At 58.4% G+C, this 26,685-nt stretch overlaps 8 protein-coding genes across 8 annotated transcripts; 4 read left to right on the top strand and 4 right to left on the bottom strand.

The window, feature by feature from the left end:
* Positions 1-1,193: 1,193 nt before the first annotated feature.
* Positions 1,194-5,153, top strand: MYCTH_2294761 (uncharacterized protein). Its single transcript, XM_003658635.1, has 3 exons — positions 1,194-2,068; positions 2,128-3,335; positions 3,389-5,153. The coding sequence occupies exons 1-3, from the start codon at positions 1,352-1,354 to the stop codon at positions 5,052-5,054; spliced, it is 3,591 nt and encodes a 1,196-aa protein (XP_003658683.1). The 5' UTR covers positions 1,194-1,351; the 3' UTR covers positions 5,055-5,153.
* Positions 5,154-5,699: 546 nt separating this feature from the next.
* MYCTH_2294760 (uncharacterized protein) lies at positions 5,700-8,316 on the bottom strand. The gene is made up of 3 exons (XM_003658634.1): positions 7,649-8,316; positions 6,864-7,535; positions 5,700-6,786 (listed from the first exon to the last, which is right to left on the bottom strand). Exons 1-3 carry the CDS (start codon positions 8,225-8,227, stop codon positions 5,929-5,931), a joined length of 2,109 nt encoding a protein of 702 aa, XP_003658682.1. The 5' UTR covers positions 8,228-8,316; the 3' UTR covers positions 5,700-5,928.
* Positions 8,317-9,026: 710 nt separating this feature from the next.
* On the bottom strand, positions 9,027-10,799 carry MYCTH_2294757 (uncharacterized protein). The gene is made up of 2 exons (XM_003658633.1): positions 10,307-10,799; positions 9,027-10,250 (listed from the first exon to the last, which is right to left on the bottom strand). Exons 1-2 carry the CDS (start codon positions 10,705-10,707, stop codon positions 9,071-9,073), a joined length of 1,581 nt encoding a protein of 526 aa, XP_003658681.1. The 5' UTR covers positions 10,708-10,799; the 3' UTR covers positions 9,027-9,070.
* Positions 10,800-12,813: 2,014 nt separating this feature from the next.
* On the top strand, positions 12,814-15,276 carry MYCTH_2294755 (glycoside hydrolase family 20 protein). Its single transcript, XM_003658632.1, has 3 exons — positions 12,814-13,278; positions 13,384-14,550; positions 14,702-15,276. The coding sequence occupies exons 1-3, from the start codon at positions 13,129-13,131 to the stop codon at positions 15,131-15,133; spliced, it is 1,749 nt and encodes a 582-aa protein (XP_003658680.1). The 5' UTR covers positions 12,814-13,128; the 3' UTR covers positions 15,134-15,276.
* A 2,226-nt stretch (positions 15,277-17,502) lies between these two features.
* MYCTH_2294752 (uncharacterized protein) lies at positions 17,503-19,679 on the top strand. The gene is made up of 4 exons (XM_003658631.1): positions 17,503-17,774; positions 17,855-18,365; positions 18,496-18,990; positions 19,168-19,679. The coding sequence occupies exons 1-4, from the start codon at positions 17,594-17,596 to the stop codon at positions 19,592-19,594; spliced, it is 1,614 nt and encodes a 537-aa protein (XP_003658679.1). The 5' UTR covers positions 17,503-17,593; the 3' UTR covers positions 19,595-19,679.
* Positions 19,680-19,944: 265 nt separating this feature from the next.
* MYCTH_2294749 (uncharacterized protein) lies at positions 19,945-22,352 on the bottom strand. Its single transcript, XM_003658630.1, has 4 exons — positions 21,821-22,352; positions 21,628-21,661; positions 20,324-21,516; positions 19,945-20,211 (listed from the first exon to the last, which is right to left on the bottom strand). The coding sequence occupies exons 1-4, from the start codon at positions 22,139-22,141 to the stop codon at positions 19,957-19,959; spliced, it is 1,803 nt and encodes a 600-aa protein (XP_003658678.1). The 5' UTR covers positions 22,142-22,352; the 3' UTR covers positions 19,945-19,956.
* Positions 22,353-23,693: 1,341 nt separating this feature from the next.
* Positions 23,694-24,768, bottom strand: MYCTH_2136549 (uncharacterized protein; the record flags this gene model as incomplete). Its single annotated transcript, XM_003658629.1, has 3 exons — positions 24,363-24,768; positions 24,247-24,312; positions 23,694-24,169 (listed from the first exon to the last, which is right to left on the bottom strand). Coding segments are annotated over exons 1-3 (687 nt in total), but the record flags the coding sequence as incomplete, so codon positions are not given.
* A 785-nt stretch (positions 24,769-25,553) lies between these two features.
* On the top strand, positions 25,554-26,147 carry MYCTH_2055617 (uncharacterized protein; the record flags this gene model as incomplete). The annotated part of the gene is made up of 2 exons (XM_003658628.1): positions 25,554-25,721; positions 25,791-26,147. 2 exons carry the CDS (start codon positions 25,554-25,556, stop codon positions 26,145-26,147), a joined length of 525 nt encoding a protein of 174 aa, XP_003658676.1.
* Positions 26,148-26,685: the final 538 nt, after the last annotated feature.

Here is a 26,685-nt window from a genome sequence, read left to right as displayed (position 1 = left end):
GTAAAGACACAATGTTAGCGAGGTATTCTGTCGCGTAGCACAGGGCAGCGTTTCACAGCAAACGCGGTGTTCAAGAGTGACATCGGGGGTGGGGGGGCGAGGGGGTCGGGAGGAAACAAAAGGCTGTCGCGGCCGTGTCTTAGCGTACCAGCATGCACTGCACGCGTATGGAAGGCTTATATAAAGTAGGTATGGTAGGTATGTACCTAGGTAGGTAGAACGGAGTACGGGGTGTACGGATTGTGTATGTAATCCGTACATAGCTTACAGTGATGCCTCCCTGCTTCGTGCCCTCCATTTTCAATGTTATCTGCAACGTATTTCGTATTGCCAAGGTATTTGCGCCTAACTTTCCGGGCACCAAAGCAGCACCCCTGTTCTCTAGTGGAGCATAGCCCCCACCCCTGTTCGCCTGAGAGATGGTTGCCGTTCTTTGGCACTGGGCGGCAGATTCCTCTGGAACAGTTCAACACCACGGAACCGCGACGATTCCAACCGCGACTGTAAACCGAGAGCGACGCTCCCTCGACAAGAAACACAGAGCGCATGGTTTAATTAAGCAAGTTGGAACGCTGCGATATCGAATCGTTGCTCGTGACACTCCGAGCGTTTTCCAACGATAGGAGACGGGAGTCGGAAGCCAAGAGCAGCTCTAACGATCGATTTACTGCCCTCTCGAACCGAAACGAGAAATCCAACTCAGCAATTACGGGCGCTAGGCGCGGTGCGGAATCGGATCTGGAAGTAATGGGTTTTCGCATCGCCGATTCTTGCCCTGTCTTCTAAGCCCGCGACTGGCAAGGTGCTGGCGCGCAGTCGCTGCTTCTCGGCGATTTTGGCTCGTCAGCCTTTCTCTTTCTTCGGCAGCATCGCGTTTCGCCTCCCGCCTTATACTCCTCGCTCGGTCGAAAAGAAAGCCTCAGCTCAGCCAACGGCGACCGATCCGCCGACCGACCGCATGGAATTCGGGAGCCGCTCTCTTCGACTCCACTTTCTCCTTTCTGAACTTCGCCCGCCGACAACGAGATCCGCATCAACAGCAACCGGCGGAGAAACTTGGAACTACCTCTCCGTGTCTCACCTTAGCAACTAGATCCCCCCCTCTGCTTTGACGGCATAACCTGCCAGGCGACCAAGGGCACGCCCTATCGCCATACCCTTCCACTTTCTCATCGGCGCATCTACTCATTCTCGGGAGCTCGACATCCAGTACCTCACGCCACTCACATTCCCCCCGCTCCTTTTCACGCGCCGGTCTTCCTGAGGCTTGGAGATCTCCTAGGTCAGCCTTGTCGAGACAGTCACGGTTGAAGGCGCTGTAGGGGTCTGTGGCGCAGAAGCCGGTCTCGAAATGGACAGCGGCATGCACGACAGCACCCCCCCCGACAAGGCCAGAGGTTCCATCGTTAATGGCGTCAGTGGCGATGACGTGCCCGTCAAATCAGAGTCTCCAACAACAGGCAACAAGGTAGTTGACAATGGACCGGCCATCGACTACAGCAAGCTGGGGAGCAGCCTGAGGGACGTCAAGAAGGAGGAGCCACCAGACGAACTCCAGCATATAACGGAGGGCGTGATGCCGCTTAGTCTTTTGTTGACCAGGCTTGCCCAATTCTCGCATATGAAACTCCAGGAGCTCATCCTTGAATTGGCATCCAAACCTCTTCCTGAGCACACTCGTAACGGCAATGCTAAGGGTCCCATCAACAGCGGCATCAATGGCAGCGTTAACACTGCCAATGGAGGCGCCAAGATGCCCGGTAATGTCTTCGAAGATACCTCCCCCGAAAGCTTGGACAAGAAGACGATGCTCCTGAAGTTCATCCAAGATCTTCACTCGAGATGGGTCAAGGCATTGGTCATCACCGAGTGGGCCAGAAACGCCGACGAAGTTGGCAAGCTGATTGACTTGAGGATACATCTTGCCGAAAAATTGGAATTGTACAACAAGGCGTTCTGGAATATGATTCACGTAAAGCAAGAGATGGCATTCGCCAAGGTCCCGAGCCCGGACTTGAAGACTGCGCTAGAGGTTCTCAGCGCCGGAGCGGTACACTGGATGCCAGATGTAGGTTGAAAACTGCTCCGGGTTTCTGCAAGCTCCGTACGAACTAACCGATTTGCTAGTTTGGTTATCTTCCCAAACCGCCATTGGAGGCGCAAGAGATATCGCATTGGCTGAATGAAATCGAGGTGACCTTGCACATGAGACTTCAACTTCACGAGTACGAGCAGATTCCAGAACCGTGGAAGCAGTATAAGATCGACAATGGCCGAGTCACCTTTACCGTGCCTGGCGAGTTTGAGGTCGATCTGACGATATCCGACGAGGATTTCGGCACGCAGTTCTGGTTCCTCGATTACCGCCCCCTCTTCAGCCCGGCACCCCCGAAACTCTCGGACGGAGCCAGGGGATTCATTGAGGGCCGGGTGAACAAGATTCTCGAGACTGAGGGCTTACCGGGGTGCTACAAATACCTGCATGAGATGGCTCTCACTGCCAAGATTGGCGAGTTCACACGCCAGGCTGTTGAGCTCAACCGTACTGGGTTGTGGGCGGAGACATTGAGGGTGGAGAGGCTGAATAGGGCCCTAGGGATTCAATACTGGGTTCAGAGTTCGCACACCCAGGGGTCTGAAAGCTGGATCTTACTCGGCACACATAGCGGCAAGAACTCCGAGGGGGGCTCCGATCCGAATTCCCCGAGTCGCCTCGTATTGCAGTGGTTCCGCGACGGGAAAAAGGTCAAGGATGCCGACATACCGTTCGATGCGGATAACATTTCCACCGAGAAGTTGTTGACGGCGGTCATTTCGAGGCACATCCAGCACCTCCTTTCGACGATCTTCAACACCCTTCAGGGCAAGCCCCGGTATGCGCGGAAGCAGGGAAAGCTGGCGTTGCGCATCTCGGACCAGCCGGGAACCGACTCCGCGCTCACAATGCAGCTGCTCGGTAAAGCCGACGCCGTCCTCAGTATCGGCACGTGGTCGGGAAATTTCTATTTCGTCGACCGGTCCCTCATCGGGCTTGAATGGGCACACAGGCTCAACTCCTCGCGCAACCCGGCAACCGAAGGCCCGGGCATGCTAGAGGCCTTGAGGTGGGCTTACACGGTGCGTTACCTGAGGACGCTGCCGAAACCTGCCGATTGGGTCATCCTCCCGCAAGCTCCCGTCCCTTCGGACGAGGTGAAGCGCGTCGTTTACTCACATGCTCCAACGACACGGGAGCCGTTCTACGCCATGTGGATGAGGAACACTCGGTGGAGCGCGCAATGGTTTGCCATGATGAGCTTGAGTCTTGGCGGAGACCGGTGGTGGCTCATCGAGGTGTAAGTGCATCGTTCCTTGTGTATGCCTCTGCTCTACGCTAACGCACATCAAGCACCGCCGAGGGACACGGCTTGCCGGGCTTCCGTATAAGTACCTTTACCGAGCTTCCCATCACGCCCACCGATCTGCTTCCACCAGCAGCTAGTCTCATTCCGAAACTCACAAAGCACACAGCAAATATCATGGCCCAGATTGACGATCTTCGTGGTCTCCACCAGCAACGTGTGCCGCACACCGCAAGCAAGTTCCGCGAGAGCGGTTCGTTGACAACATATGTGCTGTCGGCGGATATGTTGGCGCGCCAACCCGGTTCCGACGACGCCTCGCGAACAACGTGGGCGGCAAAGTTCATCCCACTCGCTTACAAAGGCCCAGCGCCCGTCCCAATATCGGAATACCGTGAGCTTCTTGCCGACCTCCGCTCGCCCCAGAGGCAGCCTGCACGCCAGAGGGTCATGGTGGAGGCGAAAGTCGACGTCACAAACCGCTCCAGATTGCAACTCCTTGAGCGCAATCTTGATCGGGATGTGCTATATGACCACCGAGCTGGCCAATTTATCCTCCGACTTCAGCCGGATAGCAGTTCTGGAGCGATTCCCCTTCTCCGTGCCCGCATGCAGGCTCTCGATCGCCTTGTGGGCATCGTTGACGGCCTCGGACGCGGCGGCAAGCATGTGACTCCGGAAAGGATCACTCTCCGTGAAGTCGTCTTTTCATACAGCGCCAAGGCATCGGCAATTCGCGCTCCGGAGCTCTCACAACCCGATCAATCATCGTCTTCAGATGGCAACACTCAGCGGTCATGGAAAGTGCGGCTTGGTCTTGCCGGGGAGCAAGGGGTAAATGTCATGCTCGAACCCGGCAACCCACATCTGCGAGTCCTCGACTTCCTGCGGGCCACGGCCAATTCGCCTCAATTTAAAAAGCTCCCTTCTTGGCTGCTTTTCACGCTCCCACTTTTCGAAGCACTGGAACGGCTCCAAATTTCCTGGGACGCTGTCCTCGCCAAAGAGCAAGGGACGTGTTACGTCTTCCACAAATCGATGGATTGGGTGACAATACGCTTTGCACTCACGGGGGCCAAAAATCGCCGCTTGCACCTGGATATTCGGCCCCGCGACAAGGGCGGCGAGCTCACGTGGCACGTTTACCGTCCAGCAACAGACACGAATGTCAACAACGAGAATGATGAATTCAACAGGGTCCTGAAACAGCGCGTCTGGTCGACAAACGGTCGCGGGTTTAAGGGCCTCATGAATGGCGCGGCGGCGACCTGGGACGACGGGATCGGCAATCTTTTGGCCCTCATTGACGAAGCGCTCCAGTCACTGGCCGGTACACCAGCGCCTCCGCAGCAGGCGCCGGCGCAAGCCCCGCAACCCACCCAACGTCCGCAACAACCTCAAGCCCTAGAGCTGCAAAATCAGCAGCAACCACAACAGCCGCAGCAACCACAGCAACAGCAGCAACAACAGCAGCAGCAACAGCAGCAACAGCAGCCGGCTCTCCCGCTGCACGGTAGTGGCGCGCCTGGGCGATTTCCACACCCGCTCCAGCAGGGCCAACAAGCACAGTACCAACAGCAGCAACAGCAACAGCAACAGCAATTACAACAAGCACGACTGCAGCAGCAGATGCATGGTCAGGCCCAGGCGCAGGGTCAGCAGCGCGGAGGCGGCGTAGGCAACAACAACGCGCCCGTGGTGGTTCTCGACTAGACCTCAGGAAGCCAACCGGCGGGGTGCGTTTCTCTGACGAAAACCGATCTGCCGTGACTGTGGTTGCTCTGGCCGGCTTATTCTTCTTTCTCTTCCGTCGGCGCACGACGGCTTATTCCCTACGGGCGGGGACCGACCAGTGCCTGGCAGCATTCTAGCGTGTTGGCGTCTTTTTTGTATGGTATCATGTTGTGCATTCACTTTTTTTTTTGTTTTTGGCCCGACACGACACAGCAAGAGGAGCGGGAACAGGAATTGGGGTCTTGTTTGTGGGGAGAAAGGGAGGAAGGGTTTGGGTTTTGAGAAGCCCACAAGGCTGCCGGGGCGGAAATCCAAATACAGGACAAGGACAGAAAAGCAAGGGACGTGTGAACGGACATGAGGAGAAGAGGGGCGCGGTGGACGGGATACCATGTCATATGTCATATCAGATCATTGGGGCTGTGGAATGGCTTTTTAGATAGGCGATGATACCAGCATAAAACACACACAAAAACAAGGAAAGACGCGCGGGACCCATCGTCTGGGCCGCGTCGTTTCTGATACGGTGGTGGTTCTCTCAGAGTCGTTATTTTCTTTCTCCTGATGACTTCGAAGGTTGTGCACGTGGGGGTGGAAGTACGTTTCGTAATACATCTTTGGCTTGTGCTTTTTGTCTTGCATGATTTCTTTCTTGTCTTCTTCGAAGACTATATATATGTATATATAGATTTACAATACATTCCTCTGAACGGACAATGCCCGGCTTATTTTACACACCCGCGCGCGCGCAACGCACGCAAGCACACAACAGATAAATCTACGGGTGGTGCCAGCCGCAGGGCGGACCCTCCCCCCCTCCCCCCTTTTCTTCATGCTTCAGTTGGCCTCACCATCACCCTCCGGTTCCCAAGGCGCCCTCCCTCAGCCTGACCTGTCCGGACTCGTCGACAAAGGCGCCGCTCCCGTAGCGCAGGGGCAGCATGTGCCTCTGCAGGGACAGGTACTTGGGCTGGCGGGTGAAGCGCTCGAGCCCGGTGTCGCCGACGGACCACTCGGCGGCGGCGCCCTCCTCGCGGCCGGCGATCTGGACGGCGACGTCCCTGGCGGCGCGCAGCATGTTGAGCACGCCCGGGTTCTGGTAGCTCTGGCCGACGACGGCGAGGCGGCCCTTGAAGGTCCACTCGAGCTCGGAGTGGGCGGCGCGCATGCGCCTTGCGTGGCCGACGAGGGGCTGGGGGATGCAGTCGCGGCAGAGCTTGGCCGAGGCGTGCGCCTGCTCGGTGAGCTCGGGCGGCAGGCGCAGGTGGCGCTCGACGGCGGCGAGGGCCGCCTTCTTGGCGCGGAACGTGTTCGCCGTGACGTGCAGGGGCCAGTCGGTGTAGTAGTGGCCGCCCATCATGACGGTGAGCTTGGTGCCCTGGACCGTGTCGGCCCCGCGCGGGGCCGGGTCCGGGTCGGACGGGGTCGGAAGCGGGGACTCGCGGTCCGAGTCGAAGATGACGCCGAGGACGCACTCCGGGTTCTGCTCGAAGGGGAGAGCTTGCGGGACGAGGTAGCCGAAGCCGTTGTAGGGGAAGTTGATGCGCGGGACCGGGTACCAGATGTTGACGAGCATGATGCTGACGGCGGTGGTGGGGAGGAGGGAGGGGAGCAGCTTGTCGGTGATCTTGTATAGCTTCTTGGCGAAGATGGTTGAGACAACCTTGTCGTACAGGGCGGGTTCCTCCATGAGGGATCTCGTAATGTGAACCTAGGAGAGAGAGAGAGAAAAAGGGCGGGATGGTTAAGACGCGGGTGCGACGAGCCACAGAGAGAGAGATAGCTTACCCCGACTTTATCTGCCTTCTCGATGTACTCGACACGAGTGACGAACTGGCCGGTGACGAAGGTGACGTTGGGGTTCTTCTCGAGCGCGTCGGCCAGCGCGTTGGTCAGGGTGCTGAAGCCGTCGCGGAACCAGAGCGCGCTCGTGTCGAGGTGCTGCGAGGCCAGGTCGAAGACGGCCTTGTCGCGAGCCAGCTGCAGCATCATCTCGTAGTCGACGCTGCGCACGGGAACGTTGGTGATGGGCTCGTCGTCCGTGGGCACCAGCTGGTCCGCCAGGAAGCCGCTCCCCATGCTCAGCTTCCACACGTCGCCGCCCGTGATGCCGTGGACCATGGCCGACATGAGCTTGTCCACCAGGGCGGGGCTCCCGAGCCGGTAGGCGTAGTAGTCCCCGACCGACATGTCCCGGCGGCCGCGGAACAAGTCCATCCTGAAAGGGTCCTTCCTGGTGCGGAAGATGTTGAGGACGGCGGGGATCAGGTCGCGAAAGAGGGGCTCGAAGAGCAGGGCGGCGAGGTTGGCGAGTTGCCGGAGAGCGCCGAGGGGGTCGGACAGCCGAATGGTGACCTTGGGGAGCGGGACGAGGTGGTCAGGATAGTAGATGAAGCCCGAGACCGCCTCCTCGTCCTGCTTCGCGTGCACGAGCTGGTCGGTCAGGTTGAGCTTGGTGACCTGATTTGATGATAATGAGATTCATTAGCGCGCGGCGGGCGGTCAGCATCGCCTCGTCCATGTCATACACATGCAAAGGGGGGAAATATCTATCCGCGCCGAGCAAGACGCACCAGATCGTAGAACACCAGGTCGTCCCACTTGGGGACGCGCGCCGGAGCGGATTGCGGCTTGATCATGCGGGCGGCGCGCTCAAAGTGTACGGTGCCGACCTTGCCGTCGGGCGTCTTGACCTCGGCCTTCTCCGTCTCGATCCAGCCACCCAGACGCTTGTTGGCCTCGTAGATGGTGATCTTGGCCTCGGGGAGGAGCCGCGTCAGGTACCATGCCGTGGTGAGACCGGTCAGGCCACCGCCGAGCACGGCGATGGTCTGCGGCGGGTGTTGCTTGTTGCCCACGGCATAGTGCCGCCTCTGCTGGCTCCTGGACCGGGGCGGGATGGCCGGTCGTAATGGTGATGATGATGGTGATGATAGTGGTGATGATGATGGTGATGATGACGATGGCAATGCCGGTGTGGTCGTCGGTGCTGGCGGGCGCAGGTTATGGTGGGGTGGGGGGGTAGATCGCAGTGGTCGACGCGCGTTGGCGACGTGGGCGCTCAGGAATCGGCGGCAGGTTCGCAGCGGACCGCACTTGGCGCCATTGCCGCCCGGATTGCGCGCGGTGCAGCGCAGGCTGGTTGCGTACATGTCGAGCAGCGCTCCAGTGGCCACATCCCGCATCGACAGGACGGTGGGCGCAGGCAATGGCTCGGTGCGGACCTGAGCCTCAGGTCAGGTAACATAAGGTTGATTTCTCCGGGGTTTCGCGAAGCCCGCCGCTGCTGTGGTACCACCTTGGAAGCTTGGATTGTGACATCGCTTCAAACCCTAACCCTGGTAATATTGGTAATATTGCTCGTGAGGGAATATGGAGACAACCGTTTGCACATACATTTCCGAACGATCTACGGAGTAGTTCTGAATCAAAACCTGGACACTTGGCTGGGATGGGAGGGGAGAGGGGGAGGGCAAGGACATTTCAAGCTGAGCGGGAGCGAGCGACGGCAATCTCTATTCATGTCGCTCTTCGCCCCAACCAGAGATCCACCACCCTTCTTCCCACTATCTTCCGCTTCCATGGAACAGAGAAACAAAGCCGGTCTAAGAGAAGGAGGACAAGAGAGAAAGAGGGAGAGAAAAAAAAAGGTGACCCAAGGGGAACCCAAAAATGCTCCAGAACGCCGCTGTGATGATATACTAGTACATGACCAACCCGCACCTTCACATACCCATTGCCGGCAACAAACTCGTCCAATACCACACATATATATGCCCATGCCCTCTTCTTTGCTGGGTATCTACCCTCGGTATTTTGTTGTTCCCATGTCACCTCGCATAAGGGCTCCATCCCTTTCCCATCGTTCCATCCTTGGTCTACCTCCCTGTGATCGAAATGTCGTTTGAACAAGCCGCCCACAACCTCCAGCGCCGCTTCGCTGCCATCCGTTTCCCAACGCATCAGAGCACCCGCCCCCCACCACCAGCCCCCAACTAGATGACCACCTCGGTGGCTTCGGCATCCGGTGCTTGATCTCCAGACCCAGGAAGCACAAGGTCCTCCGGCCCCTCGTTGGCAAATTTGCGCTCGCTAACGTGCTCCTTGCGCCCGTCTTCTGCCGTCCAGACCTTGTCTTGGAACGTGCCCCGCTGACCCTCCTCGTGCATAAACGGGCAGTTGCGGTTGGTGCACGGCCGGTACTTGCAAGGGGTCTTGATGTGTGTGAACTTGCAGCCGGGCACCTTGCACTCGCCGCCGTTGCGGCAGGCCGGCATGCTAGGGTGCCGGAACGGACAGACCGGGTTGGCGCAGTTGGGGAAGTACTTGCAGTCCTGTTCGCTCTGATGCGCCGCCTTGGCCGCCGGTGACGGGTGGCGCCCGACACACTTGCGGTTCTTGCAGGCCGCCCCGAAGCTGCAGACGTCCTTGAGGTCGATGGGCGTGTTGGGCGGTGCCGCCGGCGACTGGTGCGCAAACTTGCAGTCCTTGTTCTGGCACCGCAGGTTGAACCGGCACACCGTCTCCTCGGGGTTCGGCGCCTCGCGCTTGGTTCCCGCCATATCCACGTCGCCCTGCGAACCAGAGTCCGCCTGGCCGCCTTCAGACCCTGGTTGTTGGTGCTCCCCGTGCCCGTTGTGCTGATGGTGTCCGCCACCGCGCCGGAACTGGCCACCTCTCCCGCCCCGGTCGAACTGGTGCTTGCCGCGGCCAAAGCCACCGCGGTTCCCCATACCATTCTGCTGCTGTTGTTGTTGTTGCTGCTGCTGCTGCTGCATCATCAGCTGCTGCTGCATCTGCTGGAGCATCTGGTTCTGCTGCTCCATCATGGCAAAGATGTCCGCTTGGGTGTAGCCGCCGGCGTTCATCGGGTGCATCCCGCCCATTCCGTTCATCCCCGCAGGCCCCTGGGGTGGCATGCCGCCCATGTTCGCAATTCCGGCGGCGACGTTGGCCGCGCGAGCGTTGTTTGTCCGCGGCTGCCGTCCTACGCCCATCCTCGGCCCAGACGGCGGTCCTCTCCCGATTCTCTCGTTGCCAGACTGATTCCGGACACGGTGGAGAACCGAATCTTGTTGGCGGTCCATTGCCCGGTTGATCTGGCTCATGAGGCGCTTTTCCCGCCCGCCACGGATGTTGCCGCTTCCGTTACGCATGGCCTTAGGCCCGGTAGGTCTGTTATTTGTCAGCAATGAGGTCTTGCGCCCGGCGACTAGTGGGAAGTGACTTACGCGTTGAGCCCGGCTGCGGGTGCGTCGGATGTGTCCATATTGGTGTCCTGGTTGGCATCCTGGGACCCATCCATCGGCTCGTCCTTTGCCCCGTCCGTGGCATCAGAGGACTGGGCCTGCTGGGAACCTAATTGTGCGCTGAGGGTACCGATCTGCTGAAACAGCCAACTTGCGAACGCCGGAGCTGTTTGGTCGTCGGGGCCGAGCGAGAGCAAATCGCCAGCGATTTCGGCGGCAATCTCGGACTCTGTCTTCCCGTTCGCGAGCATGAGGAGAAAGTACTCTGACATAGCAGAGCCCTCGGTGCCCGGGCCGGCCCAACCAAGCTCTGCGATCTTTCCCTGGATGGCCACATTAAGGGCCTCCGCGAGCGGCGTGCCGAGCGCGACCTCGACAGACATGGTGATGGGCGATGATACGGGGCAACACCAGGTTGGATATGGGCGTCGTCAACGGAGTTGATAAGGAGTATGGGGTGCCGTGCTTTGCGCGGTGAGCGTGCTTTGGCAGGACGATCGGCGCTGGAATCGAAGGCCGATGTGGCCAAAGCGAGGCTTCGTTATCGAGACGCGGCTGAGGCGACTTGATGGTGCATGCGCGAGCTGACCAAGGTCCAGGTCGCGGAGTGTATCGTAAAAAAAAAAACAATCCCAATCTGGGAAAAATACGTTTAGAAACGTCCAGGAAAGGCGCGTCGAGGGGCGTCGAGGGACGAAAGTCGTCGGTGATCGGTCGTAGGTTCGTAGGCGATGATGATGCCGGGGAAGATTTTAAGATTAGGAACGTGGAGCCGGACTGGTCAAAACCAGAGGCTTGGTCCCTTGGACAAGCAAGCAGGGGGAGAGCGGCGTTGGGTGGCTGGTGCAAAGCTAGAGGTGGCGTAACCTCACGTGACCTGCCAAGAGCGCCTCCACTGGTGCGCTTGGTCAGCGGCGTGGCGCACCTCGACCAACTTTCAGGCTAACTTTGTCTGGATTCTGCTCGGTCAGATAGACAGTTGAAGGCAAAACTGGCTGCGCGCTAACTGCCAAATGAGATGAGACGACCGGCAGTTGCCCAAGTGATTACTATTTAGACAATAATGCGTTCTGCATGTTGACGTCGGCGGAGTCATTGCCGTACGGCCAGCCTGGACGCAACAAACGAGGCAAAAGAACGTCACAGCGTTTCAAGTCAGAATCCGCTTGGTTGAGGCCTTTGTGGTGTCTCTGTCTTGTCCTCTTTGTTATAGTCTTTTTACATTGACTGCTTTCCTGGCTAGGGTTAAAGAAGAAGGAAGCGTTTAACAGAAAGTTAAAAAAGAATAGAAAGAAGTGCAAGGCGCAACCAAAGACAATGGCATACTGTGTAATGAGATACATCTGGTCTTCGTATTCTTCCCCGCAGTGTAAGAACAATAGTAGCTGAAGTTCACAGTTGCTGGTCGCACCGTGGTTTACATGCACCCACCTTCCTTTCTCGCTCAGAGGACAGCCGATGGTCAAGTCTTTAGCTCTTTGTAGTGTCGTGCTAGATAATGAAGCCCCAACCCTGCCTACCACGACGCAGCTGCAACCTTAACGATCTGGTATGTCGTAGTTAGCACTCTGCACATATGTATCGTATGTATGTACAGTACGTATCTCCCTGCCTCCCACTAGATTCCAATTGACCCACGTCTTTAGCGTAGGATGCTATTGGATGCCTGATGGAGTCGGAGATTCTATGGGGTTGCTTTGCAGCCCACCCACTCTTTCCTGGTGCCTTTCCAATGCAACTATCATTCTTTCAATTCCCCTCGGACTTCGCTCCAGACGCCGTACCAGTACTATGCTCCAGGGTGGAGTACAGAGTCTGTTCCTGGAGGGAACTCTCGCACATTTATGCTTTGCGGCGTTTCTTGCGACGGGGTTTAGTGTACTGGCTTCCGGACCCGCGCAGATCAACCGATGATCGTCCCTATTTCGGTGCTCGCGTCGCAGTCATACGGGCTGACACGTCGCCAGGCAACTTCGCTGTGAGACGTAGCTCTCCCAGGGCCGAGATGCAGGCATTCAGCACGCCTTACGACCTTGGAGTCGTATATGAATACAAGACGCTAGCACTCGGAGCATTTCGAAGCTAAACAGTTCCAAGTCGGCAACAAAAACATAGCTCGGCTTGGATGGACTCGGTTCCCCTCTCCACACCAGTGCAGGCAGCAGAGACGTAACGTTGCGCCCTGTTCCCGACGGAGCTATACTTGATTTCCCAGCACCCGCCGGCAAAGCAACACGCGACCCGCCAGCTGACCCGTGCTGGATCCAGCCTCTTGGGTCAACAAGCGTGTGTGTGCCCGACACGCCGAAGTGCACAGTAACAATCTAACTATCTGGTACCTTGGGTGACCGTGGTGGGTTGCATAGCCATTCCTGCCTTAACCCAAATCATAGTTCGTACTGTACCTACCATTCCCCAACCACCGCTAACCTGCACCGAGACACCCTACCTTGCCCTTCGGTCCCATACCATCACCGTCCCATCACCTGCCAACACTTCTGTGTTTCCCGCTTCTCTGGATACTTCTTCTCGGGGCTGCAACCAACCCGTGCAACGGTACCGGAGCAGGGTATCCGAGTGATTGGACCTGCCGCGACCAACCAACCAACCATATCAAGACCCAGCCAGAGTCGTATAACTATAAACATTTCGACCTTACTCCCCTGCTGTGCCGCATCCCATCTCGCATTCATCAAAACGAGGGCGGCGCCACTTTTTTTTTGGCCTTTCAGTTTATGTCTTCTCCTTCAAGCCCCCTCGCAGATATACTACACAACAAGTCATGAATTGATGCTCGATTAAAGATGTGGTCGCCGTCACTCTCTTCGTTTTCTGTTTTATTGGCTGCTCTGCAGCCCGTCGCGGCAATCTGGCCGGCACCCCAAAGCTTGACGACGGGCAGCTCGGTTCTATACTTGAACCAGAACATCAAGGTCACATACAATGGAGAATCCGTACGATGGTCTTCCTCTTGCTCTTCTTCTTTCCCTTCGTCTTCCCAACACGTATGCTCCGACAAGGAGGTGGAAGTGGATGCTAAACAATATCTGCACCAACAGATTCCGTACACGTACGGATATGTGTCTCGCGAGTTGACCAGCAAGGAGGTCGTTCAGGCAGGCATTTCCCGGACGCTCGCGGGCATTTTTGAGAGCAAGTTCGTCCCTTGGAAGCTGCACAAGCGCGGGTCCAAGTGGGAGCCCGACCTGTCGCAGGGCCAGCAGTGGATCAAGACGCTGGAGATCGTCCAGAAGGGCAAGGACGAGCCCAGCACCTTCAAGCCCCTCGCCGGCCAGGTGGACGAGTCGTACAACCTGACGGTGAGCGCCAAGGGCGAAGCCAAGCTCGCAGCCGTTTCGTCCATCGGCGTGCTCCGCGGCCTCGAGACCTTCTCGCAGCTGTTCTACCAGCACTCGGCCGGCACCTTCTGGTACACCCCGTTCGCGCCCGTGTCGGTGCAGGACGCGCCCAAGTTCCCCCACCGCGGCGTCCTGATCGACACGGCGCGCAACTTCCTCCCCGTCGCCGACATCCTGCGCACCATCGACGCCATGGCCTGGAGCAAGCTGAACCGGCTGCACGTCCACGTGACCGACTCCCAGTCGTGGCCGCTCGTGATCCCCTCATTGCCCGAGGTCTCGGAGAAGGGCGCCTACCACCCGAGCCAGACGTACTCGCCCGAGGATGTCGAGAAGATCCAGACGTACGGCGCCGAGCGGGGCGTCGAGGTGTACTTTGAGATCGACATGCCGGGCCACATCGGGGTGGTGTCGCTGTCGCACCCGGAGCTGATCGTGGCCTACAATCTGCAGCCCTACCAGTGGTGGTGCCAGGAGCCGCCGTGCGGCGCCTTCAAGCTCAACAATACCGCGGTCGACGCGTTCCTGGACAAGCTGTTCGACGACCTCCTGCCGCGGCTGGCGCCGTACTCGGCCTACTTCCACACGGGCGGCGACGAGCTCAACCGGAACGACTCGATGCTGGACGAGGGCATCCGGTCCAACGACACCGAGGTGCTGCGGCCGCTGCTGCAAAAGTTCATCGACAAGCAGCACGCGCGCGTCCGCGCGGCCGGCCTGACCCCGATCACCTGGGAGGAGATCCCGCTCGAGTGGGAAGTCGACATGGCCAAGGACACGGTCGTGCAATCGTGGCTGGGCGGCGACGCGGTCAAGACGCTGACCAGCAAGGGCTATCAGGTGATTGACAGCAACTACAACTTCTGGGTAAGTATACCAAAACCCCCCTCCCCGGGCCCGGCCCCCCTTTTTTCAAAACTCAATCAGACACTTGCTTGCAAACCCTCAGCCTCCCCTTCTTTTTTCCTATTCTTCTTGGCTAATCTCTCTCTCTCACCTTCTCTCTTTGGGTGAACAGTACCTCGACTGCGGCCGAGGCCAGTGGCTGACGTGGGGGAACGGGGCGGCGTTCGCCCAGGGCTACCCGTTCAACGACTGGTGCGGGCCGACCAAGTCATGGCAGCTAGTGTACCAGCACGACCCGACGGCCGGGCTGACGGCCGAGGAGGCCAAGCTCGTGCTGGGCGGCGAGGTGGCACTCTGGGCCGAGACCATCGACCCGGTCAACCTGGACACGCTCGCCTGGCCGCGCGCCAGCGCCGTCGGCGAGGCCCTCTGGTCCGGCCGGATCGACCCGGCGACGGGCCAGAACCGGAGCCTGGTCGAGGCCGCCCCGCGGCTCAACGAGTTCCGCGAGAGGCTGGTCGCCAGGGGAGTCGGGGCCTCGCCCATCCAGATGACCTTCTGCACCCAGGGAAGGGCCGAGGAGTGCGAGTTTATCGTCGCTTGAGCGGGCGGGTCGCATCCGCACGATTTGATGGGGGATTTTTCCTCTTCTCTTCTCTTCTCTTCTCTTCTCTTCTCTTCCCTTCCCTTCCCTTCCCTTCCCTTCCCTTCCCTTGTTAATTTATTATTCGGCAACTCTTTTTGCCAATCTTTTGTTCCGGAGTGGGGTCACGGGTCAGCCTTTGCATACATTGACGATCTCCTATATTCTTGGAAAAGAAAAAAAAAGGGGGGGCAAATCGTGATGTGATTTGGTGACGGAGCTCAGGTCGGAGTGATTCCGTAGGGAGATGCCCCGATGTTGCATCACAAGTCGGCTAGTATCCGAAGGAGCGCATGACTGCAGTAATTACTTTAGGAACCCAGCGTCTGTTTGTAATATTACTATGTCTTTAGCCTTCCTGCGACGTGCAATTGGATCACTCTCGGCCGGCAACGGGTCATGGTGGGGTGGGCCTTCAGGCTTGGTGTGACAACAACAGCTTTAGCGTCATAGCAAGGAAGCTAGCTAGTAGTGGGCATTTCTCTGGGCGTATGCACTGCACATACTGTAACTACACTACGTACATAGGCAGGTCCTATTGCCCGTGACGGGCTCGGGATGGGGCACATGCCCCTCCGAACCCTGCTCGAGGGCCACTGCTTCCTCATCGGTGTTTGGATGTAGTGCGAACCCGGCGATACCCCCAGGTGAGATGCGTGGGTATCCGTACTTAGCTTACCTAGGTAAGGTACCTTCCGACGAGAGCCGGGGAAACAAATACACTACACTACTAGAAAGATAAGGGGCCCTCAGAATGACAGTCAGCACCTTACCTGAACCTCGCCCTCCATACACCCTGGCATCTGATCGGCTCTCGCAGATTAATATGCAAGACACTGTGGTTTGGGCGTGTACATACATCCCATTACACACAAGGACGGAGTAACGGAAGTAAGACGGGACGCTGCGAAAAATCCATTCTGCCTTGCACCGAACCCACGCGATGCCATGTTCGTTCCTTCCCGTAAGTCTAAATGACGTAATCCGTATCTATCATGGAATGACATAAACGTACTAGTACCTTCTGTTTGCTTGCCCAGCGTAGCACCTTCCCAATCGCTAGCGACGACTGCCTTGACTCCAAAAAAAAGTTGCGAAAAGTGAGGATAATAGAGACTGTGGGCATTTCTGCGTGCATACATAACTACAATACACATTCTGTATGTACATACTGTAAAGTCGAATACCAGTACGCTGCGCTAACCTACCCGTCCATGACGCGCACAAGTGTGGAGTACAAGGCTTCCTCGGCCCCGGATCTGCATCGGATAAGAAGAGCCGGGGCATGGTCGATACGCTTGGATCGGCGGGGCGCACGAGGGCTCATTTCCAAACCTTTCCCCGCTTCGCAACGGTCTGTTACACCACGGGCGCAGAAGGGGAAGAGAAGCCTCGGTACTTACCTGGTTTGGTTACACACCACACCCTCTGCGATGTGGGTTGCAGCGCAGCACAGCCCAGATGTATGTATGTACGTACGTACATACATAGTTACATACACTGGCCGCTGTCTAGAGCTTCTCTAGCGCTGCCGTGGAATCGAGGTGTGGGGTAGCGACGGGGCCCGCGGACGGCGCAAAGAACCGCCGCGACGAACAAGAGCCGTGCCAAGAGGCTCTCATGTCTCAAGGCAAGGCGTGTGTTTGGCGGCGACCACAGCAATGGAACTCGCAAACTCGCCTCCTATCCGTCACGGTGGAGCTCTTCTCTTTTGTTCGCTTCGATCTCGGTTCGAGAGGGGAAGAGGGGGGTGGGCGGTCCGAGTGGGGAGTATACACCACCGGGATGGCTGTATTGTTGACGGGCCTCCTCGTAAAGACACGCACGCGTACTACTAGCACACGGCCTGTCTCCGAGCACTTGGCACGAGATGGCTAGCGTCTAAGAGCAGGGAGTAGCCGATTCGCGGTACGTTTCCGTATCCGCATGGACAAGACACATTCGCGTACCCTAGTATCAGGGCCACTGCTTGGCCTCCCACTTGGACCTAGAGAGGTTTTCCAAGGAATACTTGCGCCAGGTTCCAATCAATGATAGACACGGGATTCGGGCCCATTGACCTCCCATCCCCTTCTACCCTCCCGCGCAGCCGGGCTCCAGGGTCCGCCCGGCAGCTTTCCTCTCTTCTCGGCCGTGTTCTCCCTAAAGTAGTAAGACAAAAAGGGCCGGGGTCCCCAGGAATAACCCGACTTCCATGCAATCCAGAAATTGTCGTCCGGTCGCATCTCACACACAGTAGTCCGTACACCTGGGACACAGTTTGTGTCCCGTCGCTCGACAGCTCCCCCCCGCCGGGCCCGGCACGTCGTTACCTTCTCCCGCTTGACTCGTCTTTTGTGTTCTCCGGTTCCGGCTGGACCGGCGAAGTAACCACTCTTCCCCCCTTCAAGCCAGTCCCGTTTTGTTGAGCCGTCTGGCATAATGGGACTCACCGAGGCTCTCATCGAGCGTGCCTCGGCCAAGTCGGCCCTTATCCTCGTCCCAGGTCTCTTGTTGGCCTACGTCATCGTCGCCATCGTGGTGAGGCCAGCATGGCAGGAGATCAAGCTGGCTCGCATGCCGGGCACAAGGGCGCCCCGGATCAAGTCGAAGCTCCCATTCGGTGAGTGAGCAGGCCCTCGCAGGGGGGGGGGGGGGGGGCACCCCGAGTGCTGAGAGAGAGAGAACTAACGGCGTGCCCAGGCCTCGACTTCCTCTGGGGGGCAGTCACCTCGGCGCAAAAGAACCAGAACCTCGCCTTCTGGAACAAGATGTTGGGCGAGGCCGGGGCATACACGGTCGAGGGCCGTATCGCCGGCCGCCGCATCGTCTTCACCGCCGACCCCGAGAACATCAAGGCGATCCTGGCTACCCAGTTCAACGACTACGGCAAGGGCGAGCCCTTCCACCGGGAGTGGCGAGCCTTCCTCGGGGACAGCATCTTCACCACCGACGGCGCCCTGTGGCATGACAGCCGCCAGCTGATCCGCCCCCAGTTCGTCAGGGACCGCGTCAGCGACCTGCACGTCTTCGAGAAGCACATGCAGATCCTGTTCCGCGCCATCGCCAACGGGGGCGCCCTCGACGGCGAGAACCAGCCGGTCGACGTCGAGGCCGGCAACGGGAAGCCCGTCGAGATCACCGATCTGTTCTTCCGCTTCACTCTCGACTCGGCCACCGAGTTCCTGCTGGGCCACGATGTCAAGTCGCTCAGGTGTGTTCCCTCCCCTTTTTTTTTTTTTTTTTTTTTCCCGTTCTCCTCTTTTTTTACTTGTCTGGTCTGGCCAACGTCTCCAAACACAAAAAAAAAAAAAAAAAAAAAAAAAAGTCTGACCTTCTCCGAGCCACCCACGTCAGGAATTTGCCGATGCCTTCGGCGAGGTCCAGCGGATCCAGAGCCTGATCTCCCGCGCCGGCGCCCTCAACGGGCTCGTACCGCGCGGCCAGTTCAACCGGAGCATGAAGGTGATCAACAACTTCATCAACACGTACATCGAGCGCGCCCTGCGCCTGAGCCCCGAAGAGCTGGCCAGCAAGTCCAAGAGCGACGCCGGCTACACCTTCCTGCACGCCCTCGCCGCCTACACGCGCGACCGCCGGGTCCTCCGCGACCAGCTCATCGCCGTCCTGCTCGCCGGCCGCGACACCACCGCCTGCACCCTGTCCTGGACCGTCTACGAGCTGGCCCGCCACCCGGACGTCCTCCAGAAGCTGCGCGCCGAGATCCTGTCCGTCGTCGGCCCCACCAGGCCGCCCACCTACGAAGACCTCAAGAGCATGAAGTACCTGCAGAGCGTCATGAATGAGACCCTCCGCCTGTACCCGGTCGTGCCCTTCAAGTGAGTTTTTTTTTTTTTTTTTTTTTTTTTTACCCATATTCCCCTATCCGTCCCACCAAAGGAAACAGAAAGCAAAGAAGAAGGAGAAGAACAACAAGAAGTAGAAGAAGAAGAATCACAGCAATGCTGACGAACACGGGGCTCCTCGCCCGCCCCCCCGGGGCCCTACCTACCTAGCGTCCGCCTGGCCCTCCGAGACACGACGCTGCCGCGCGGGGGCGGGCCGGACGGGCTCGAGCCGGTCAAGGTGCTCAAGGACACGCCGATCGCGTACTCGACGCTGGTGATGCAGCGCCGCGAGGACCTGTACCCGCCGCCGGGGGGCGCCGCCGCCTCCGCCCCCGCCGACGCCTTCTCGCCGGACCGCTGGGCGACCTGGCAGCCCCGGCCCTGGCAGTACATCCCCTTCAACGGCGGGCCGCGCATCTGCATCGGCCAGCAGTTCGCCCTCACCGAGATGGCCTACGTCCTGACCAGGCTGTTCCAGCGCTACGACCGCATCGACAACTACACCCACCGCCACCCCGGCCTCAAGGCCGACATTGTGCTGCAGCCGGCCGAGGGGGTTAGGGTCGGTCTGTGGGAGGCGAGGGCGGAGAAGTGAAAGGGGGGGGAAAAAGGGAAAAAAAGAAAAAAGAAAAAGGGAAAAAAAGTCGAGGGGAGGTTAGAGGGGAGGTTGTTGATGCAGGGATGCAGGGCAAATGACAGTCCCTTATCGGGTTTCGCTCTGTCTTTATATGATGATGATGATTACGGTTGGCGAAATCCGGATGTATGATACTCATTAACGTCGACGGACATTCCCTTTTTTTTTGTTGTTCTTGTTGTTGTAGTTGTAGTTGTTATTGTTCCATGTTGCGTCCTCCGGGACATGAGAACTTGCCGAACTCGGGGTCGCTTGCCGTTGTCCAAGTTGCCGACAATGCCACGGGCCATAGATAAACAATTTCAATTCATCTTGAAATTTTACATCCGGTAGCTCTCCCTAATTGCCTCTCCCAGCCGCCTGATGGCCTCCCTCATGTTGTCCGGCGAGGCGGCAGCAAACGTGGTCCGGAAGTACAGCCCGGACGGGGGCTTGTCCTGCTCGGCGCGGAACCAGGACCCGCGGGCCACGAGGACGCCCTTCGCGATGCACCTGTCGAAGATCTCCTCCTCCATGTCCAGGATGCTCTTGGTCGATGCGTGCGGGTGCAGCTCGTGGTTGACCTTGAGCCATTGCTGTCGTTCCGTCAGCATCCAACACACACAGAGAGGGGCGCCCATGCATAAAAAAGAACGGGAAAGGAGGAGAGAGAGGGGGCAAAAAAAAAAAGAAGAAAAAAAAACTTACAAACATGCCCGCCTTGGGCGGGTTCCAGCTGACCACCTCCTTGGGCAGGAACTCGTCGCAGGCGGCGGCCATGACGTCGCGGCGCTTGGTGTACTCGAGGCGCAGGTTCATGAGCCAGCGCATGTAGCCCTCGTGGCCCCAGCGCTCGTCGAGCAGCTTGTGCAGGATGACCTGGGAGAAGCCGCTGGGCCCCTGGTTGGCGACCTCGGAGTGGCGGATGAAGCGCTCGACGATCTGCTCGGGCGCCGTGATCCAGCCCATCCGGGAGCCGGGCACCACCACCTTGGAGAAGGAGTCCATGCGGAGCACGCGCCCGTCCACGTCCATGCTCAGGTAGGTCGGGATCAACCGGTCGAGGAAGTCGTCGACGGTCCGCGGCGGGGGCGCCGGCCCTTCGTGCATCTGCAGGTAGTAGTACGGCTCGTCCTCGATGATGAAGAGGTCGTGCCGCCGGGCGACCTCGTAGATGTCGCGCCGCCGCCGCTCGCTCTGCGTCGCCCCCGTCGGGTTCTGCCCGGACGGCACCGTGTACAGCACGTGCGGCTTCCTCCTCCCGCCCCCGCGCCCCCGCCCGGCGGCGTCCCAGCCGGTGAGGAGGGCGTCGAGCCCGTCCGGTAGCAGGCCTTCCTCGTCCACGGGGGCGCCGGCGAATCCGACGCCGAGCGGGGCGGCCGTCTCGAGCGCGGTCGAGAAGGAGAACTCCTCGATGACGAGGGTGTCGCCGGCGCGCAGCAGCATGCGCAGCGCCTGCTCGAGCGCGCCCGTGCTGCCGACCGTCAGGCACGTCCGCCAGTCCGCGTAGGGCGGCACGCCCACCAGCTCGACGTGCTCCGTCACGAAGCGCGTCATCTGCGCCGACCCGGACGCCTGCGCGTAGTTGAGCGCGATCGAGAGGTCGTATTCCGACTTGGGCTCCCCCGTCCCGGGCGCCGTCGACGGGCTGGACGTGGTCGAGGGCTTAGAGAAGCCGGCGTCGTACTTGCCGATCGTGATGTCCTCGCCCCCTCCTTCGAGCGTGGCGGCCTCGGAGAAGTCCGGAGGCGTGGCCACGTGCAGAGTCAGGGAGGAGATGGGGAAGTACTCCGGGCAGGGGAGGCCGCCGCCGAGGGAGATGAGGCCGGGGGTCTTGAGGTGCTTGGCGGCTTGTTTGAGCTTGCAAGGCTCCCGGGAGAGGGATTCTTCGGTCAGGTAGTCTGCCGCACTAGTAAGCACTTAGCTCCCCGAGAGAAGAAGGGGGCAAACAAGAGGGGGGTGCGTGGTCAAGGGGGATGGTTTTTTTTTTTTTTTGGGGGGGGGGAACGTACGGTCCCAGCGTTTGGCTTTGGGCTTTCCGGTCGTCTGCTCATGGTAATTGGTGTTAGCTACAGCATCTGAGTCTGTATCTTCTTGCTCATACTGGCCCCGGCGTCATGTATGTACTAGGTCGGCTGAAGGGGTGACGGGAGAAAGAGAGGGGGGGAGGTGGTCGGGATATGAGACCAGGGTTAGGGTACACACTGGCGCCTTGAACATGTCAGCATCGCTGTACGCCGCTGTCGGCGCAATGAGCCGCCCGGCTTTGGCCCGCCGCTCCTTGATGTCGGCAATGGAGATGCGCTCCCGGGGCGTCACTGCCGGCACCGACTCGGCTTCGGGAAGCTTGGCAGCCGGGGCCAAGGCTTCGGAGCAGTCGGGGGATTTCGAATGTAAGGCAGCCGATGGGGGCACTAACAGCCGGCGCGGCACATGGTTCCGGAGGCCATTGGCACCGGGGCGGAGCGGAGCCGAGTTGAGCGACGGGAGGCCCCGGAAGGCGCCGATCCGGATTGCGCTCCGCATTTTGGCGGGGGCGGGCACGATACGGCGGAGTGGGGGTGGGAACTTCTGGGCTATTGGACGCAAGTTCAGAACGGGCACGGATCCGCGCACGGGGATGGAAGAGGGAAGGGTAGGGGATGAGGTGGTCAGCGGGATTCAGATGGGAATGGCTATGGCGTCTGCGGGAAGATAGGTAAGGGGGGGTGCACTTTGATAGACGGCGGGAAAAATGACAAATGACCCCTCCTCTTTGATAATAATCGTCCAAACAGATAACTAAGTTTCAACTTCCTAAAACGAATGGCCAGGGCCAATTCCGGGGGGGTCCCGGCCCCGGAGGTAGCCGTGTGTAGCCCCGATAAGCCACTAAACCTTTGGACCCGACTTGTCCTTGTGACCACTGTAGTGTTCGGGGTAGTAACACCGCCATTCTGCCAGTACGTAATGGAGAATCGGACTGATTCGAGCTGGTAAGTCGCCGAGAACTGAGCTCCACCACCAACGCCAGAGCAAGAGACACAGACCGATTCTTGAGATTATGTAAGTATTCCTTGGTGGCCGCAGCACTTGCGCAGCCTCGATGTTCTGTGTATACGGATTACATGCCTTTCCTTTCAAGGTACCTTAAGAGTGCTTACAATATCGGATCGAGGATAAGTGTGTACGTGGAAAAATCCAGCACCACATTCTCAAGCACGCGTTCCTCCTTCCCAGTTCTCGTACTCCTCTCTCCTTCCTCTGAATCTTCTTATTCAGGGGCTTCCTCGCACACTAGATGTTTAGCCATCCTCCCGAGTCATTGCTGCCTGGCACATGGCACACACACACACACAGAGAGAGAGAGAGAGAGAGAGAGAGAGACTGTGTGTGTGTGTGTGTGTGTGTGTGTGTGTGTGTGTGTGCGTGTGTTACGGATGCGCCTGCATATAATTTCTAAGCTCTACAGCTACCGACGTATGCATTTGTACGATGAAAACAGGCCGCCACCCAGCCAGCCAGGATCATGACCGATTTTGAATGCACGCAACTCCGGGGAAAAGTAAAGCAAAAGGAAAAGGAAAGAAAAGAAAAGAACCGAAAGAAAGAGCGAAAAAAAAGAATATAGAAACCGGGAGGAATCGGTGAGTCATAACTGTTTGTTTGCTACAGGATGTTAACCATTCATGGCCCTCGAAGGGGAACCGCGGGTGTCCCCTTTTTCTTTCACACCGCGCCTTCAGCAGCCGCTTCTGTTGGGAGTTTCGGTTTTGAAAGGAAAGTCTTCACAGGGAGCAAGAGTGCGTAGCACGTATCGGACGTTGACCAACAGATCAATCGTATTGGGGATCGGTGCTTTGATCCATGGACGAGACGACCGCATCATTCAGAAGAGATGAAAAAGGAAGAATGCATTCGTCATGCTGAATGACAAACAGTCTCTTTTCACCAAGGGTACACTCCCGTAGAGAATCTCAGAGAGTTAAACCTCTTCGAGGCGTGAGCAGGGGGTAGCTGGACTCTACCGTATCGGCGTCCGAGTCAAGTTCCGGGTCAGAGTCTGAGTTCATCCGTCGTTCCGGACTTGCAGTCCGCGGGCCAAACCCAACCGGGTGTTCTCCGTTTGGCGGAGCAGTCGCTGAAAAGTAACCCAGTGTCTGGGCATCCCAGTGAGATCGCAACTGTGGCGCGATGCCGGAAAGCGTAATGTCGGTGCCGTTTGTGTACGTCCGCTGGGACATTCTAGAGGGGGGCCCATGCCGGGCGAAAAAGAGAGGATCGTGCAGAGTGGAGCCGAGTACCGACTGCGGCCGTTGCTGGGTCGACACGGACCGGAGGGAATAATTGCTCCACGTGTCCGTGGATGTCCAAGACGGCACGTCGTCGCTACCGACGAGGGAAGCAGGCCGGAGCCCGATACGCTTCGAGATGTCGTCCATGGCGACTGTGATCAGGCTCAACGAGGCAATGAAGAGCGGCAGCCACGGGATGAGTTCCTCCCTCGCAGATCCAGCTGCCAGGACAGCGACGAGAAGAAAGGCGAGGGCCGGGGGAACAGTAAAGCGTCCATATCTGGAAGGGAAGAAAACGGTCAGCAGGCATATGGGACAATAACCCTGATTATGACCCGCGGTTGCCGGGCCTATTACCTGACGAAGGGTTCCAGGTGTAGCGCATGGAAGCCCAGCGCGCTTAGGATGAAGATAGAGGGCGTCCTAAGTCCTCTGTTAGCAACTTGGTCCTGAGAGCTGCGGCCTGGCCTTACAAGGCGCGAAACCAGAGGCCCTGGACGTCTGCCAGGGGAAACAGGATGGCAGTGCCAATCATGCCACCGCAGGCCATGATCTTGATGGCATGGCGGAGCTTCTGGCGTCGGGCCTTCTGGCTCCCAAGGGGGCGGGCTTGCTCCATGACGGGGGCGTTGCTCAAGAGTTGGTTTGATCGTCTGGGCTGAGACGGAATTCCGCCTTGAACTGCTGCCTGCACAAACGTTCCGGTCAATCAGGGATACGTGCTTCCCGTTGGCTTCGAAAAGAGCGTTGGTAGGGCAAGAAATAGATCAAAAGAGCGCGGGCCGGGCGGGATAGTGTAATTAAGAGAATGACCAACAACTCGGCTCCAGGCCGCTTTCTCAGTAGTGGTGGGAGGCTCTCCGTCGAGGTGAGCGGTGGCACACCTGTAGCCTGCGCACTACAATCCCTGGCCGGCCAACTCGAGAGTTGAGAGGCCGCCTTTTGTATCGAAGACGTCCCGGTTCGCTGCGGTTTGCAATTGTCCCCAGCATTTTGCATTCACGAATCGGTTGACGGCGCGGGGTTGATCGCGAACCTTCTGGGAGATTCGGAAGCGTGGGGAGAGCAGGCGGTTTGTCATGAGCTATCCGGGGCATCCCAATGGTCCGCCATGGTTCGCCCAGCTTGCGGCTGAAAAGTATGGCGTTTGCAGAACCGGTTGGACTCTCGGTGAGCGTCGTCAGCCGGTCAGTCAGCCCTGGCGCCGACGAGGCAGAAAAGGCAGCGCCAATTGGCTCGCCTTCGCCTTCGCCTTCGCCTTTGCCTTTGAGTCATGGTGCGCAACGGGAGCAATAGGGCAATGCGAGCCTCGCCTGCCCGCCCTCGCCCGTTCTTTTCTTCCCCGCATGCATGCGCTCATTCTGGATCCGGATCGAGCGAGCAGCCTCGATCCACACACACCGATAAGATGCAATTGCCCGGCGCTCGTAAGTTCGCAAATGCGCAATCACACCAATTAGACTCGGGCCTTCGGAGGCCGTGTCGACAACTCGACGGCATCCGAGGACCTTCGTTGAGCCTACAAAAGACCCAGCCCACTGCCCGTCCCCATCATCAATTGATGATGGCAGCCCGGTTCACATCTCCCAGACCGCCTAGACGGGAACTCTTCGGCATCTGAACGCACCCCCGACATCCCAGGACGCTTCTCACCTAGCCAGCCAATGGACGTGCGGCCTTGTTGCCAACAACCGAGTTCGGGGGTGGCAGACCCGATTTCGAGCCGTCGGTACTGTGTATCGGAGGTGCTCGAAATCGCCATCTGCTCTCTCTGCAGCGTCGTCATGTGGGAATACACCGTCCAGAATGAAATGATGGAAAAGCGTGACGGAGTCAGTGCTAGTCGGCTCGATTTGGGAACGTTTGTTCGGCTAACCGGTCGAGTAAATAACCAGGACCAGGTATCCGGTCAGCATAACGGAGCCGAAGACGTCGCCGGCCCATCTGTCTTCCGCCCATCCCCCGGCCTCATGCTCTTCTCCTGCCTGGTGTTCGGCTGCTGCGTTTCGTCCTTTACATACCGGAGACAGGACCAGGACCCGTTCCAGTTCGTCATCTACCTCATCCTCTTAGGTTGCGTTGCCATGATTGGGTACGCCGTCGGGGCCCATCTCCACTTGATCTTGCTGGGCTATCTTCCGTGGGCAACGTGTGCCGCCATGGCCATCAGCATCTCGGGCCATAGCGCGTACAGGTATCTGAAGACCAATCCTACGAGGCCGAGCCGAGACGAGGAGAAGGCACGGCTTTGGGGTTGAGTTGCCAGGAAGTGAAACTCGGTCATTAGTCGCCTCGTCGGCCAACTGTTCACGGCCAGTACGGAAGCACACTTCGCGTTCACTTCGAGCTGGCGAAACTGGCGATGTGAGGGATGGATGACCCGACTAGATACGTTTTCTATGCTTGATGGCCGAAGATGGCAGGGCCGTCGGTAATCTGAGTGATCGACGGATGGGGTATATAGCTCCTTCCACAACTGGACAGTTTCTCTTCTTTTTGCATGACCGATAGACCACGAGGGGGAAGATGCAAAGAAATCAGATGCCTAATCTGTGAATTCCATATCGCTCCCATAGTCCCATCCCTTGCTTGCTGCTTCGATGAACACGAAGCGCATCACGGGGGAAAGCGAGAGAAAGGAAAGAAAGAAAATAGAGGCCAGCCGCTCATCAACCGACGAGTCCCGAATGCAGTCAAAAGCGGGGCTCGGAGACCCTGGTAATGCCAAGACTTCCAGCCACCAGCACAGAGAGCTGAGACTCGCTCTTGTGGTTCTGTGGCCTGCCAAGACTTCCC

This window comes from Thermothelomyces thermophilus, chromosome 1 (assembly GCF_000226095.1).
Source record: "Thermothelomyces thermophilus ATCC 42464 chromosome 1, complete sequence".
NCBI lineage: Eukaryota > Fungi > Ascomycota > Sordariomycetes > Sordariales > Chaetomiaceae > Thermothelomyces > Thermothelomyces thermophilus.
The sequence above is the reverse complement of the archived record's forward strand: the minus strand, read 5'-3'. Positions and strand labels throughout refer to the sequence as shown.